Source organism: Peromyscus eremicus, chromosome 22, assembly GCF_949786415.1.
Source record: "Peromyscus eremicus chromosome 22, PerEre_H2_v1, whole genome shotgun sequence".
NCBI classification, from domain to species: Eukaryota; Metazoa; Chordata; class Mammalia; order Rodentia; family Cricetidae; genus Peromyscus; species Peromyscus eremicus.
In genome coordinates this window covers 36,377,458-36,392,830 of record NC_081437.1, presented here as the reverse complement: position 1 = coordinate 36,392,830, position 15,373 = coordinate 36,377,458, and the positions used below count along the sequence as shown (strand labels likewise).

Sequence of the window (15,373 nt, the reverse complement as noted above, 5' to 3'; positions counted from 1 at the left end):
AATCTTGGACATCACTGGGATTTTAAATTATTCTCTGAGGACTCGGCCCAAAGTGATTCTGTTACCAAACACCCAGAAGAAAGAGAAATGACTATGAGCGGGCTGGGGTTGCATGTGAATTCCGCTGGAATTTTATAGTCAAACTACAGATTAGGAGAAGCCAGCTTAGGTGAAGTCCTGCCACACTAGGACATAGGCTGCTACAGACTGAGGTGACATCGAAGGTACAGGTGGTTCCAGAGAGTGTGCAGGGTTGTTCCCCAGCAGCCAGGAGACGCACCGCAGTGTCCCTGGCAAATGACATTAGCCGTGGGGGCCACGTTGTCCGCTTGTCCTCGCTGACATCCAAGAGCGATCCTGGGAGTCAGCAGCTCCCATGCTCCCCTCTTCCTCTCCCTGCCTGTGCTCAGAACTGCCCTCCAGATGAGTCAGCAGAGTCCCGCCCACTGCCCAATAGTGCCACTTCTAGATAGACGACCCGGGGTGGTAAGAGAAAGCAGTTTGAGCAAGCCATGGAGAGCCAGGTAGGAAGCGCTGTTCCTCCATCTCTGCCTCAGTTCCTGCCATGTGTTCCTGCTCTGACTCCCCTTCATCATGATAAGCTGTAACGTGAAAAAAAAAAAGAATCATGAGCGTCTCGAGGGTCCGTCATTTGCAAAGGCCGGGCCAGGCCGGGCTGGCTGCTGGAGTTGCAACTCATGGAGGCTGCTCTTCCTTCCCAGGTGTTCATCTCTGTGAACTGCTTAAGCACGGATTTCTCTTCTCAGAAGGGCGTGAAGGGCTTACCACTCAACATCCAGATCGACACCTACAGCTATAACAACCGCAGCAACAAGCCAGTCCACCGGGCCTACTGCCAGATAAAGGTCTTCTGCGATAAGGTGAGTGAGCAGCCGGCTTAGCGAAGAGCAGCTGGGGAAGGCTTCCTTCCATACAGCCGCTAACCTGAAGTGGGCACTTACCATTTACCCTTGCATGAAAAGAAGCTAAATTGTAGAAGGAAGGGGAAATACTCACTTGCCCTAAAAAGACCGGGATGATGAGATGCTACGCTTTGTTGTTTGGGTCCGATAAAGTAAAGGATGTGGACCTGGTCCTGGGCCCAGATCAGTAACTACTGTACGGACCACCCTCCACCTGACTTGCCTCCCTGAAGGCCCTCAGTCAGGCTGTCCCCAGGATTTCTGCATCCGCTTAAAGTTTCTCTGGTGCAGCTGCTTCTCCCTGGGACACAGAGGCCACTTTTGCCGGCTGCAGAGCCTGGGCTTCTGTGTGGTCCGAGACTGGCCGGGCTGCCGCGTGTGACCACTAGAGGGCGCCTGGGACCTTCGCCTTCAGAGAGCTTTCTCATCAGCCTGCCCGATGGGCGCATGTGCAGGCCAGGGTCTCCACCTGTAACAAATGACCACAAATTCGTGGCTGAAAGCATCACCCTTTTACTATCCATTGGTAGCTCACTCCTACTGAGCCGCCATCGAGGTGTGAGCAGGTCTGCATTCCTTTCTAGACCGTCTCCAGAGTCTGTTTTCATTCCTTTCCTGCCTCCTGCTGGACACGGTTTGCGTCTGTCTCAAGCCTGCAGTGGCTCACATCGGATCACTCAGACCCTCTCTGTGTCTTCATTATACCTCCGATTGTTCTGCTGTCTGGTCCCTTGTGATCACCTTGGGCTTCCACAGCTGACCTAGGGTCATTTCCCCATCTTCCAGCAAGTCATCTAGCAGCCGTCCCTCCCCTTTGCCATGTAATCCGCTCCTTCCCAGGCCCCGGTACCAGGTGTGGAGATTAGTGGAACACAGGTGCTTCCCGTGGGCTGTCCGTGGAAACAGTGAGTCAGAGCTGGTGGGCACAGGTCAGGCTCTTCCCATCTGACCACATTCCTCTGGAGCCCAGAGAAAAGCTGGTGATCCAGGTGTGTGGCACCAGCACCTGAGAGGCCGGGAGAACTGGGAGACAGAGGCCAGCCTGGGCTATATGCACAGGCACACACACACACACACACACACACACAGTCTCGAAGACAAAGAAGAGCCCTTTGGAGGAGCTATCAGGATGTTTTTATCCTTTTTGTTTGTTTTTTTGGCTTTTTTTTGTTGTTGTTTTGTTTTGTTTTTTTGAGACAGGGTTTCTCGGTGTAGCTTTGCACCTTTCCTGGAACTCGCTCTGTAGTCCAGGCTGGCCTTGAACTCATAGAGATCCGCCTGGCTCTGCCTCCTGAGTGCTGGGATTAAAGGCGTGCGCCACCACCGCCCGGCTCATTCTTTTTATAAAACTAGAGAAACTGCAGTTCTATTCAAACTTTTTAATTTAACACCTGGTGTTCTGTTAAATCTTTGCTGACTAATAATTTCCCTGGGCATTCTTGAGAATTCATGAGTTCACTTTTTGAGTGTCTTGAACACGCTATTTTCTTAAGGCCTCTGCAAACCAGAGCTGCTCAGCTCTCCGCTGCCCTGACTGTCCTCTGAGTTTGACCCATGTGCTGTTCGCTGTCTTCCGGTGCCGCCTCCCGGCTCTCAACTCTCACTTGTAGTCAGAAATGAGAAGTAAGGCACTTTGGGACGTCCTTTGACGTGCCGGCGGTATATTTCCTTCCTAAGGCCATAGTACCATCCCTTCGTTATGAGCTGCTGAGCTGGTTGATACGTGAGTTTCTCGTCTTTTCAGGAACAACAGCCACTCCCCACATTTTCAGGGAAAACGTGGCCAAGTTTGGATTTCTAACCAGTGGAACTTGGGTCGCTGCCTTTTCTACTGTCTCGTCTCGCTGACCCATCCTTCTGGTGTCTGACACACTGTCTTATGTAGCCCCTGCCCATTATAGAAACAGGAATGACCTTGAATTCCTGAGCCTGCTGCCTGTTCCCCCGAGGGCTGGGCTTAAGACCTGTGCCACCATCTCGCTGACGCTCCCACAGAAGTCAGTCTCCTCCCCGGAGTCATTGGCATCTTCACCCAAACAAGCAGCAGGTTTTAGCCTAGCGTTTGGGGACCAGCCCTGTGCTGTGCCCAAGCACATTTCCAGCAGGTGAAGAGGAGAGAGAGGGTCCAAAGAGCTTGCGGTCAGTCGGTCCCCGTTCCGTCCCAGGACTTCCCGTAACACCTTGCGGCGTCTGTGAACTGGGAGGGAACCGTCAGCTCTTCTTGGTGAGAAGTGCATATTTCGCGTTAAGGTCTTGTGCTGGGTGTGATGTCCGTCTGTCGGCCCACAGGTGCTACACAGACTTACAGCTGGCGCTGCTGATGGGGCTGCGGCCACCCGGGTCTATTCTGTGCCTAAGAGCTTCCTGTCTGTAACTCTTAGCAAGAGTTTTCTCTCCCACTGGTTGTGAGCATGTGAGTCTGATGCAGCTCCATGTCCTTGAGTTTGCCGAGCATTTGTGTGTTTGTGGCTTTCCTTGGGTTTGGAACATGTCTGGCCCTTGTTTCTTCAGACATGGCTGCTCCTTCCTCTCAGGTTCTCCAGTTACACCTGTGAAGTGCTTTGAGTTTCGCGTAGGCCCATCGTTGTTGTTTTGGTTTTTCTTACCTCATTCCAGAGAGTTCCCATCGTTAGGTCCCAGGCTTGCTGATCCTTTGCTGGGTCTGAACCACGGAGCTGAACTCTGTCCATCTCTGAAAGTTCAAGCTGGACCCACTTAGGGAGCGGTGGGTTTGGTTTTGCTGTTGGTAGGTAGTGCTGTTGTTATTGTTTTTGTTGGTTCTTTTTGTGGTCCTGAGCAAACGTGGAATCTTGTGCACACTAGGCAGTTGCTGTTCCACTGAGCCACACCCTCAGGCCAGGCGTAGTTTTTCGATAGCTTTTGACATATGGGATAAAATGACATTACCGACTTAATGTCTGTGCCTGGTGCCCGTGTCTGGGTCCACTTCCATGGTTTGATTTCCTTTCTGTTGGGAAAGAAACCTGCCTGTCTTGCTGGGCATCTGGCCTTGTGCACTTTGCCTTGCTGGGGCTGGGTGTTTTTATTCCTAGGACTCTTCTTCAGGTTTGTCCTGAGACCTCATTAAGTTTCTTGGAAACAGTCGATTTGTTCAGATGTCATCTTATGATCCAATAGGTGACTCTGGGGCCACACTGTGCCAGGCTCATTACCCGGCACTACTGAGCAGGATTTTCCTGGGTGTTGGCTCAGTGCCCTGAGAGAGGAAAGCTTTTTCCAGTCCAGTTGGTGAGAACAGACAGTGTGCTCACCCTGTGTGCATGTCAGGGTGTGTTTCTGCGTCTGGGGTGTGTTTAGAGGAACCTCTTTGCACCCCATGTACCTGGAAGCTGCTGAGCTCTCAGGATGGAATCCCCTGTGCTCTGTCGTCCTTGCTCTTCTTCAGCGGGCACTCTGGAGGCACCAGGGCTTACAGCCGAAGGGCCTGTCCTGCCCCCTCCCATTCTGCAGGGGCCGTCAGTTCAGAATCGATTGTGAGCCTGAGTTTCTTGTTATTCTTTCTGGATATGGCTAATGACAAGGTCTGTGAGACCACCTTTGGGGTGGAGGTACAGCTCCTCATCTAACTGAAGTTACTCCGAGGCTGTTAGGAGGCACAGGGAGACATGCAGCTCTATCCCGGATTGGCTAGGGGCCTGGGGACACTGCCCTGCTTCTCTGTCAGGGAGTCTGTGTCAGCAGCATATGGCAATTATTTCATTGTATTTGTGTGCGGTGTCTGTGTGCGTGTGTATGTATTTATTTGCATGTGGATATTCACGTGAGACGGGGTGTGTCTGTGTGTGTATGTGTGAAGAGGTCAGAGTTTGATGTATTGTATCTTCCTTGATTACTTTCCATGGTATATGTTGAGGCAGGATCTCTCATTTGAACCCAAATTGCCAGTCTGGCAGCTCCTGCTAGCCAGCTTACTCCGGACTTACGCAGTCTCTACCTTTTGCTCACTGGGATTGTAGGCAGGGCTGTAGTGCCCACCCACAGTTTACGTGGCTTCTGGGGACCTGAACTCTAGTCCTTATACCCTTGTATTGCAAGCATTTTACCTGCTGAGCCGTCTCTCTGGCCCCGTATATAGCAATTCTTAGAAGCAGGCTGTACATCTACCATGTTGTACATCTGCCATGTCCATGTACAAGATGTTAGCACCTTCTAGAGCAGGCAGACAGTTCTGTGTTCTGTTTTCAAACCTGATCCTTATCGTTTAATGATGCCAAAGATCGATGAGAGGCCCTTCCCTTCCTCCTTCCTATCAGGGAGTGTATTTAACAGAAACAAAGCCAACAGTTTCTGCCTCGCTGGGCATCTGCACGGTCCAGAGACGTTATCACTAGACAAAGGAGAATGATTCAGTGTTGACATGTGGGATGGTACCCGATGTCAGGTCATGGTTTTTACTAGTAGAGTTCTCGTGACTATTTTTGTGGGTTCAGTTGCATGATGCTGCCACTCTGTACAGTTGATGTACACATAGCACAGATAAGTCCTTTTACAGCACACAGCACAAAGACCACTAGTGACATCTTTGTTTTTGTGACCGATACCTGATTGTGTCTGGCCGCATCTGTTATCAAGAGGAATTTTGCTTTACTTGTGGTTAAAGTGTTCCCTGTGACGGGCTGGAGAGATGGCTCAGAGGTTAAGAGCACTGGCTGCTCTTCCAGAGGTCCTGAGTTCAATTCCCAGCAACCATATGGTGGCTCACAACCATCTGCAACGAAATCTGATGTCCTCTTCTGGTGTGCAGGGATACATGCAAACAGAACACTCTATACATAATAAAATAAATGTTAAGAAAAAAAGTAAAGTTTAAAAAAAATGTTCCCTGTGATTGATGTAGCCAGAAATGATTTTAAGAAGTTGTAAAAGTGTTATTAGATATGTTAATTGTAGAAAGGGGTTTCCATGTGACATTTCCATACATGCTTAGGATGTACTTCAGTGCGAGGGGTGGGCTTTGGAGAGGAAACGCATGTGGCAAGTCCTATGACGGCATTCACTTGCAGAGAGCCTTGTCATTCCCAGAGGGCCTGACCTGCAGGCTCTTGTCTCCTTTGTCTGCAGGGCGCTGAGCGGAAAATCAGGGACGAAGAGCGGAAGCAGAGCAAGAGAAAAGGCAAGTGCACTGACCTGGGTTCCCGGGGACGCCTGGCCTGGGTTCCAGGGGGCACCTGGCGGTGGCGTGTCCTGCAGAGTGTGGGCTGGATGGGGATGAGGCTGACATGGCTGTCACCAGCAGCTGAGAGGAGGGTAGAGACTTGCCCACAGAACTGCGGGCCAGTGTCTTGGGTTATCCTGGGCTCAGGCTTTTTGGATGCTGGTTCTGGCTCACTGTGTAGACCAGGCTGGCCTCCAAATCCTAGAGCTGGAGCAGCCCCCGCCCCCGGGGTGGTGGTGCTGGGATTAAAGCTGAGCATCCCACCGCACACAGCAGCCCATGACTTTAATCTCTTGGTGGCCTGCTTTTGCTCCCCAGTTCCCGATGTTAAGGTGCAGCTGCTTCCCTCACACAAACGGACGGACATCACGGTGTTCAAGCCCTTCCTGGATCTGGAAACCCAGCCTGTCCTCTTCATCCCTGATGTGCATTTTACCAACCTGCAGCGGGGCAGTCACGTAGGTACCAGCCTCCTGGGAGAGGCTGCAGGGCCGGCAGAAAGAAACTGGCGTTTTTCATAGTCAGACTGCAGTGGCCCTTTAGTTAGCTAGTGAGCTCTCGGGAACTTTCAGCCGTGAAAGTGACAATGATACCCATTGCAGTCAAGCGGTAAACGGTGCTGAGCCAAAGATACAGTGTCGGACCTGTCGCCTAAGTTCCGCTTGTATCCTTTCATGTCGTAGCGCATTTGAAGATGTTGAGAGTAGCCTCACGTTCAGAGTTCGAGTCTGTGGTCTTGTAAGCTCAGCTTGAGTGACACCTGTGTCCAAAGGCCCCCTTCTTGTAGTTCCTGTTGTGGATGTCATTGACATGTGCCATGTGCTCTCTAGCCATGTCTGAACGACCCATGCCACATTTAAAAGCCGGCCACTCCCTGCTTTGTGGGACAGGAGCTTCGGGCGAGTGTGGCTTTTCTTTTTCACTGAGGTCACAAAAGAGACCCTGCCATGCACTTACTGGACAGATTTGTAAGGGACTAAAGAGTTTTCAGAGGCGTTACCAATACTCTGACTCCACTGAGACACCTCAGGGTGAGCTGCAGTCTGCTGGCTTTTCCTGTGAAGGGACTGGTACCAGTGAATGGCTCAGAATTTTTGGTCTGTATCGTCCCCAGGGGGCTATTCCACTCTGCCATTCTGTTGCAGAGGGAGCCACACACAGTGAGGGACTGAATGAGTGGGGCATCCTTCCACTAAACGTTGACATCAGCCGGCCTCCACCAGGTTGGGCCCACAGAGACCAGCCCCTGAGTCAGCTGTAAAAAATCCGGGCGTTGGAAGATATGGCTACAGGATTGTGTCCTTTAGAAGAAGGATTTGGTGTTAGGCTGGTCACATTCAAAATTATCTCCATCTTGGGACTAATTTACTTATCCGTTGTCTGAACTATTTGAACGAGTTTGGAAAACAGTCTGACTCTGTGGTTTTGGTCTTAGGTTCTTCCCATCCCCCCTGAAGAACTGGAAGGTGAAGGGTAAGGCTTACGTTTTCTTTTACTCTAATAAACTCAAACTTGCCAAAAATGTAGAGATCTGATGAGAAGAGCCTGTTTCCCTCCGAGTTATTTACGTCAAGTTTCTCAGTGAGGTGCAGTGACGCCCACCTGACATCCTAGCACTTGTGAGACTGAGGCGGGAAGATGGGAATTGAAGCCATCCTGGGCTACTCAGCGAGTCTCAGGCCAGAGCCCCTCTGTTCCTGAATACCAGGTGTCCGCCTCCTGTTAACAGGGACCTCGCTTGTGTCCCACGGTGTGGGAGGGAACTCTGCCGCCTCAGCCGCAGACCAGATGCAGCCCAGGTCACACCAATGGTGCAGTAACACCCTTAACACCTTTAGGCGAGGCCAGATCCAGCTGAGAGCCTCCCATGGTGGGGTGCTTAACCGTCTCAGTCTGGAACAACCTGCTTTGACTTACTTTCGGGGCCTCTGCAGTTGAGGCCTCACGGCGCACTCCAGATGTGCACAGTGGCAGGATGGCTTACGGCAACACTGTCCCTGACAGCTCCTCCCCTGGCACCCCGCTCCGTTTATCTCATGCCCGTGCCCACGGTGCCCACGTGCCCAAGCCTCTGCTTAGACGTCTTGCCTTTTGCCTCCTGTGCTGTGGAGACCTGCACTGTACCCTGTCAATGCCTCTTTCACCTCCAGACTTCCAGCTTACTCACTCACTTGTATCAGCGCGGGACTGTTTCCCGCTGGAAGATGAAGCCGTCCCTTCACTCACAGGGAGTCACCGATGGCCTCTGTTGACGTGGGGCTCCCGTCCCCTGGAGCAGCCCCTGGCCCTGACTCTATTCAGTGCTGGTGTTTTCCTTGTGTGGCCACAGACCCAGCCTCCTGTCCAGGAAATGCTGGTTTCCCCGTAGGGAGGCAGTGTGCAGAATCAGGACAGGGAGCCCATGTCCTCTGCAGCCTTGATGCCCCTCTCTGTAGGTGCCTGCTCACCCCCTTGGGTTCTGTGCCCAGCAGGTCCCCTGCTGTTAGAATATCCACAGCCTCTGCAGACCCTAGCCTGGCTCGTCCGCCATGATGACTTGGGGACTGAGTTCTGAAGAAACAGTAGAATCTGCTTTGGTCATTGCTGTTTCTACTCACACAAAAGTGCATGGAGATGGAACGCCCAGATGTTGGCGGCTTCCTTAGCCCTCTCTCCCTGCATCTCAGTTTGGGTTTTGGCTTTTGAGACAGGCTGGACCCTGGCCCAGCTGGCCTAGGGCTCACTGTGTAGCCCAGTCCGGAGTCACCTCGGGCTTCTGAGTGCTGTGGTGGCAGTCACAGCCCCCATGCCTGGCTTCTTTGGTTCTCTGTTTTCGCTTTCCCTCCTCAGACCCGCTCCTAGCCCACATTTGCTGCCAGCTGTGCCTTGTCTGAGCGCCAGGCCTGCACCACTGGTCCCATTCCTGGTGTCTCAGACACGGCTCCTGCAGGCGCCGTCACCAAGTTCCTGTGGTGACCAGGGAGCTGAGGTGTACTGCTACTAACAGGCCCGTTCTGAAAAAGGACTTGCTGTCCTTATTTCCACTCATCTTTCTTCACTCGCCTCACAGACGCTCTCCAGAACACAGGCCTTTGCCCGCTGCACCTCAGACCTGTGCACTTTTCTATCAGGCTCCTTGTCCACCCTCCCATCACCCAGCCCCCACCCCCCACCCCTGCTATTTCCTGGAAGCCTTTAGAAGCTACACTGTGGTTGTCACCCAGGCCTTCTAATGGCCTGTCCTACCTGTGGGCCTGGAATTTCCTGCAGCGTAGACCACACATTTCGGCCACAACTGTATACCTGACACACCTTGAAGAGCCCCGACCTGTGACATAAAACCCTTAAAGCCAAGCGGAGGAGGTGGCCGGCCTGCCTAGGTGTCTTCTGTCACAGCAGGCCTGGCTCTGCTTTCCTGGGCTCAGAGCTGAGTTAGTGGAAGGATGTCCAGCAACGGAGCCCATCCACACATCATTTGTGTGGCCTAGCCCTAATGAACGCTGCCCAGGTCGTCATCTGGCTTGGACCACACAAAAAATGAAAGGATTTTGAGTCTAAAGTGCAGTGACTGCTTTAAAAAACCTCCTTCTGCTCAGGCAGTTATCGGAGTTGAAGCGGATGACCGACCTAACTGTGCCTCTGCTCACCCACAGGTCTGTCTTGAAAAGGGGGCCCTTTGGAACCGATGATGACTTCATAGTTCCTCCACCTGCAAAGCTGACCCGGACAGAGGAACCCAAGAGAGGTGTGCTGGGTCCCGGTGATAAGTGGGAATAATTAGACCACAGTGAGCTCCTGCACTTGGCTTCTCTGGTTTCGCCCCCTGCATGCTCGCCTTTCAGACCACCACCTCCCCGAGTGTGGAGGGAGGCAGAGTTCAGGGGAAGCCGCAGCTGGGTCCTGAGGCTCGCACTGTGGTGGTGTGTGTTGCTGTCCCTCATGGAGCTAGTACCTGTGATCTCTTTTCATGAATTTGCTCATGTGAATTGACTGCTTTTCTCCCCCGCCCCCACCCAGTGCTGCTCTATGTCCGAAAGGAGTCAGAGGAAGTCTTCGATGCTCTGATGCTCAAGACGCCGTCTTTGAAGGGCTTGATGGAGGCAGTAAGTAGGATGCACACCACAGTCCCTCTGTAAAAATGTAGGGAGCCTCGCAGTCCTGCTGAAGCACTTTGTTAGACAACGCGAATCCTCTGCCGCGCTGGAACCTTGACCTCTTTTCCCAGCCGTCCTTTGTGGATGTCTGTAGCACTGCCCGCCTCTGGCCCGCCCTGGGCATCCTTGCTTGACTGCAGGTCTGTCTTGTCCCTTGTGAGCAGCCTGGAGTTGGTAGGTGGGTCACTCTGTCACGTCTGTTCTGCTGAATTCCATGTGTGATGGCCTAGGGGGCAGTTTAACTCTGTGTATGTGTGCGTGCGTGCGTGCGTGTGTGTCTGTGTGTCTGTGTGTGTGTAGCAAACCACTTGGAAGCTGACAATAGTAAAGCCTTAAAATGTCATCCATAGCCGGGCGGTGGTGGCGCACGCCTTTAATCCCAGCACTCGGGAGGCAGAGCAAGGCAGATCTCTGTGAGTTCGAGGCCAGCCTGGTCTACAGCCAGGACAGCCAGGGCTACATAGAGAAACCCAATATTGGGAGGAACAGGTAGACAGAAGGAATTCCAAATTTGAGGTGTCAACACACACACACACACACACACACACACACACACACACACATCCACACACACACAGACTGTAGAGATGGTTCAGTGGTTAAGAGCACTGCTGTTCTTCCAGAGGACCAGAGTTCAGTTCCCAGCACTCACATGATGGCACATGGCTGTCTGTAACTCCAGTCCCGAGGACGCAGTGCCCTCTTCTGACTTGCAGAGGTACCAGGCATCATGTGGTACCCAGACACATACGCAGACAAAATGCTCATACACACAAATTCAAAATTAGTAAATACGTGTACACACGTACACATAAATAAAAATCTTTTTAAAAAAGATAAAATGGACACTTGAGTGTAATTGTGTGGTTGTTTTCTAAAGCTTTGACAACAACATTCTTGTTCTCTGTTCTTTTAGATCTCAGACAAGTATGATGTCCCCCATGACAAGATTGGGAAAATATTTAAGAAGTGCAAGAAAGGGTGAGTAATGACCAGTGTTCTGTGTGCCCCTGAAGACAGTCGTCCATAGCTCTGACGGGACGTGCTCTCAGTGGCATGCCGTCCAGAAGCAGCCATGAAAATGCAAGTGTTAAATCTGGGGTTCCTGCTTTTGTTTGTGTGGGAGAAAGTGGAAGAGTGAGTCAGGTCACACTCTGTAGCCCAGGCTAGCCCTGAACTCTTGGCAATCCTCCTGTCTCAGGCTCCCCAGTGCAGAAAGTGTAGGCGTGAACCACCATGCCTCGCTTTCTTTTCCTTATTAAATTTGAAGATCAGTCTTTTTGGGTTTTTTTGTTTTTGTTTTTTTTTTTTTTTAGTTTTTCGAGACAGGGTTTCTCTGTGTAGCTTTGCGCCTTTCCTGGAACTTGCTTTGTAGACCAGGCTGGCCTCGAACTCACAGAGATCCGCCTGGCTCTGCCTCCCGAGTGCTGGGATTAAAGGCGTGTGCTGCCACTGCCCAGCAAGATCAGTTTTTCAAGGGAAAAAGGAAATCTGTATTCGCCCTTCCCATGCCTGGCAGCCGTGAAGTGGCTCCACCTTCTGGGGTACACGAGGAAGCTGCCTAAGGAGGTCGGTGTCTTCTTCCTGTCACACGACTCACACCACTTACCTGGTTTCCACTTCATGTTTTTGAGATGGGTCTTAGTGTTCTTAAATGAGGTATCTGAGGCTCAGAGGAGGAAGGGCCTGTCTGTGATTGTGTGGTTTGGTGATGTGGGGCTGTGACTCAAACCAGTTCTGACTGACCCCAAAGCCTTTTCCCTTTCTTCTTGAACGCCCTACCCTAGGCTGTATTTTCAAGCTACAGAAAATTGCTTCTTGTCCAGAAATTAATTTTTAGTATTGTGTGTGTGTGTGTGTGTGTGTGTGTGTGTGTGTGTGTGTGTATCTGTGCCACAATGCACTCGTGAAGGTCAGAGGTCAGCTTTCAGGAGTCAGTTCTCTCCTACCACGTGGGTACCGAGGATGGCACACAGGTCGCCAGGCTTGGTCACAGCCACAAGCACCTTCGCCTGCTGAGCGATTTGTAGTTCTGGTTTCCTTGAAGTGTTTGTGCTCTTCGGCACGAATAAGCACAATACATAGTATAAGACCTTTTGTCTTATTTCTAAACCAAATGCTAATTGGAATTTTCTAGATGAATCTAACAGGAAGGATTAAGCTTAACTACTTTGTTTAAACTTTGAGGGTGGCTTACCAGGAAGGGTAACCGTCAGGTGACTGACTCCTTGGAGATGAGTTCTACGGATTCGAACGCAGAACAATCCGTATCGGGTACCATTTGGTGCGTGAACACTCTAGGCCAGATGTGATAAAACAGGCAGCGTTCTCCATCTGCCACCTGCTTCCACCGCTGGGATCCTTAACTCGGTTCCCTCCCTACCTGGCTCTCACTGGTCCCTACCTTAGGCACCACGGGGCTCTCCGTCTTCTGAATGAGAGAGCCACAGCATGGGAGGGTGTGTCAATGTCCCCACAAGTCACAGCCAGTCAATGCCCACTATCAAGCAAATCCAGGCCTCGCTCCAGAGCCGAGGAGGCTGGTGGGGACTCATGCCCTGTCTTTGTCCAGGATCCTGGTGAACATGGACGACAACATTGTGAAACACTATTCTAATGAAGACACCTTCCAGCTGCAGATTGAAGAAGCCGGCGGGTCGTACAAGCTCACCCTGACAGAGATCTAAGGTGCGGGGCACTCAGCCCCCAGGTGTGGGAGTTCAGTGAAAATGTCCCATAGAACTTAGAGTTTGGCCAGCTGAGGAGCCCGGGCACCCACCCTGCCAACACCTTGAATATCAGGGAAGGAACCTTTCACGTAGGAGAAGGCGCTGCCTGTCACATGCTGTGTTCGGGTTTCCCATGTGATAGAAATCCATACGTTGTTGTTTGAATTTCTGATGGGCTTAGAAAGCAAAACGTGAGGACTTTGTACTGGATATAAGACTGTGGGAACCTTTGGGTTATCTGCTACATAATTTACCAATCTCGGAAGATCCGCCTGTGTCCTGGATAGCCGTGGGCCGCTGGTTGGCAAGTCGGGCAGGCAGTAGCTGGTCTTTGAGGAGTTTGTGCTCTTGCCTGACCGCAGTCTAACTCCAGCTGCCTTGGGGAGTGGGCCCAGCCTTGAGTAATAAAGGGTTGAGTCCTCTCCCTCCTCCTCTCCTCCTCCGATGTTTACTAAATAGGGTGCATCACTGGAACCTTTCTTGCAACTTCCTTGGATATCTCGACTGCCTTTCTTATGAAGAACTTCAGTGGGTGACCGTGCGGGGTTAGCTCAGTTAAAGCTGCGTTGTATATAAGTGCAATATCGTTCTGAAGGTCTGCCTGTAAATGTGTACATACATGTCTGATACAAATACATAATATATAAAGACGGTGTCTGTGTACAGATAGTGAAGGCAAACAGGAAGATCTACTTTGAAAACCCTCCCCAGAGAAGAGGCTATTTTGTATAACGTGGACCAAGCAGGTAGAATGCATTTTCCCAAACACGAGCAAGTGTTCCCTCGCATAGCAAAAAGCCACCTGCTCTGGAGCATGTCATCATCATCATCACATGGGCTTCTGCAGCCTGAGTGGAACTGAGGGAAGACTCGGCTGCAGCCACTGTGTGGGATGTGCATGCAGGTGTCAGCAAGCTGTGCCCTGCGGAGTCACAGCCGTCATCGAGAGCCAACGACACGTCCCAAAAGGGGCCTACTTCTGCGACTGCCACGTTTCGGAGCTTTCAAGCCTCGGCTACCGTGTGTGCTACCTAGAAAGTTCTCGTGGATTTATGTTACCGTGGCAGGAGAATGTTTTGTACACACTTAAATATTTAAAAAAAAAAACAAAAAAAAACTTTACAATGTAATTTTATAACAAATCCTGTAACAGAAATACAATTGCGGGTCTCTAGGTTCAGGGAAGTAGAATAGGTCATTTGTGTGAGTAGGATTGTTAGCTGAGTACTTAGGTAAAACTGTTCTAATGAAGTATGTGAGCAAAATACCTGGTTTTCTAAGATATGGGATACGGGTCACATAACACTATTTTATATTTTGTTTTATGAAATCAATTTTACTTGTTTTAATTGTATCGTTGAATGTGTTTTAAACTAAAGGGATTGAATTTTGTATATCTATTTCACAAGATGTCGGCCCTCCTTCACTCCATCCTTTTCCTTTGCCGTGACTAACCTGCAACTTGTTATGTAGCCCAGACTGGCTTCACACTCCGGGGTCTGCTTCCCAAGTGCGGAGATTAAAGGCATGCACCACCACAGCCCAGCATTATTTTTTTTTTTTTTAAGCTCAGGCTGCCTTTGAACTCAAGCTTCCTGCCTCAGCCTCCCCAGCCCTGGGATTACATGCATGCACCACCACGTGCAAAACATGCTTTTAATGAATGGATGCAATTAATGAAGCCAGCTCCCCTGGAAGACTTCCCCCTTAGGCCCAAAGGCCAGCCTGCACCCACAGCCGGGGCTCCCTCCTCACTCAGCTCTGACTGAGGCTGAGTGAAAGCTGTCTAGTGAACAGGGATTGCTCAGAGGGACCTGAGAGAATGGCTCAGGGAAGGATGGTTCCCAGGGGTCCACAGCCCCCGCTTGGGAGGGCATCATGGAGGAGGGCCGAGCGGGTCCCCACATGTGGAGAACTAGCTGTACCTAGTGTGTAGAGCATGCTCTTAGTTCATGTCTGTGACTCCGTGTGCTCCAGGATAGGAGTGTGTGACTGTCATCCTGTGGGTGACATCTGCATGCCACCTGAGGTCACCAGCAGTGCAGCCGGGCTTTGCTCCCTGACCTCTGCCTCCTGGGGGTCAAACCTGGTGCTCAGAGAGGATCCCAGCTTATGCTCAGGTCTCCTCTGTCTTAAGCCTGTGGACCCCTGGTTCTGAACTCCTGTAGCTACTACCCCCTTCAAATCTCTGGACCAAATACAAATGTAGCATCCTAAAAAAGGAAAGAAAACCCCACCAGCTACCAGAATGAACGTCACAGCTCTGTGAGAAGGTGACTGGAGGTTTAACCCCACCCCCGGCCCCTGGTCTTCTCTAAGATAACCACTGAGAAGGTTCTAAGGCAGAGGAGTTTCTGGAGTGGGCTCTCTAGTGGAATTATCAACTCCACCACCACCGTCCTAGTAAAGAAC

At 51.2% G+C, this 15,373-nt stretch overlaps 1 protein-coding gene across 2 annotated transcripts in view; it reads left to right on the top strand.

The window, feature by feature from the left end:
* Grhl1 (grainyhead like transcription factor 1) overlaps positions 1 to 13,756 on the top strand; it is a 45,107-nt gene extending 31,351 nt beyond the window's left edge. For both annotated transcript variants that reach the window (XM_059248283.1, XM_059248284.1), the window contains exons 9-16: positions 723 to 881; positions 6,006 to 6,057; positions 6,418 to 6,557; positions 7,535 to 7,572; positions 9,732 to 9,823; positions 10,096 to 10,181; positions 11,149 to 11,213; positions 12,805 to 13,756. In XM_059248283.1, coding sequence (XP_059104266.1) covers positions 723 to 881; positions 6,006 to 6,057; positions 6,418 to 6,557; positions 7,535 to 7,572; positions 9,732 to 9,823; positions 10,096 to 10,181; positions 11,149 to 11,213; positions 12,805 to 12,919 — 747 coding nt within the window. In that variant the 3' untranslated portion in view covers positions 12,920 to 13,756. The remainder of the gene's footprint in view (positions 1 to 722; positions 882 to 6,005; positions 6,058 to 6,417; positions 6,558 to 7,534; positions 7,573 to 9,731; positions 9,824 to 10,095; positions 10,182 to 11,148; positions 11,214 to 12,804) is intronic.
* The last annotated feature ends 1,617 nt before the right edge of the window (positions 13,757 to 15,373 follow it).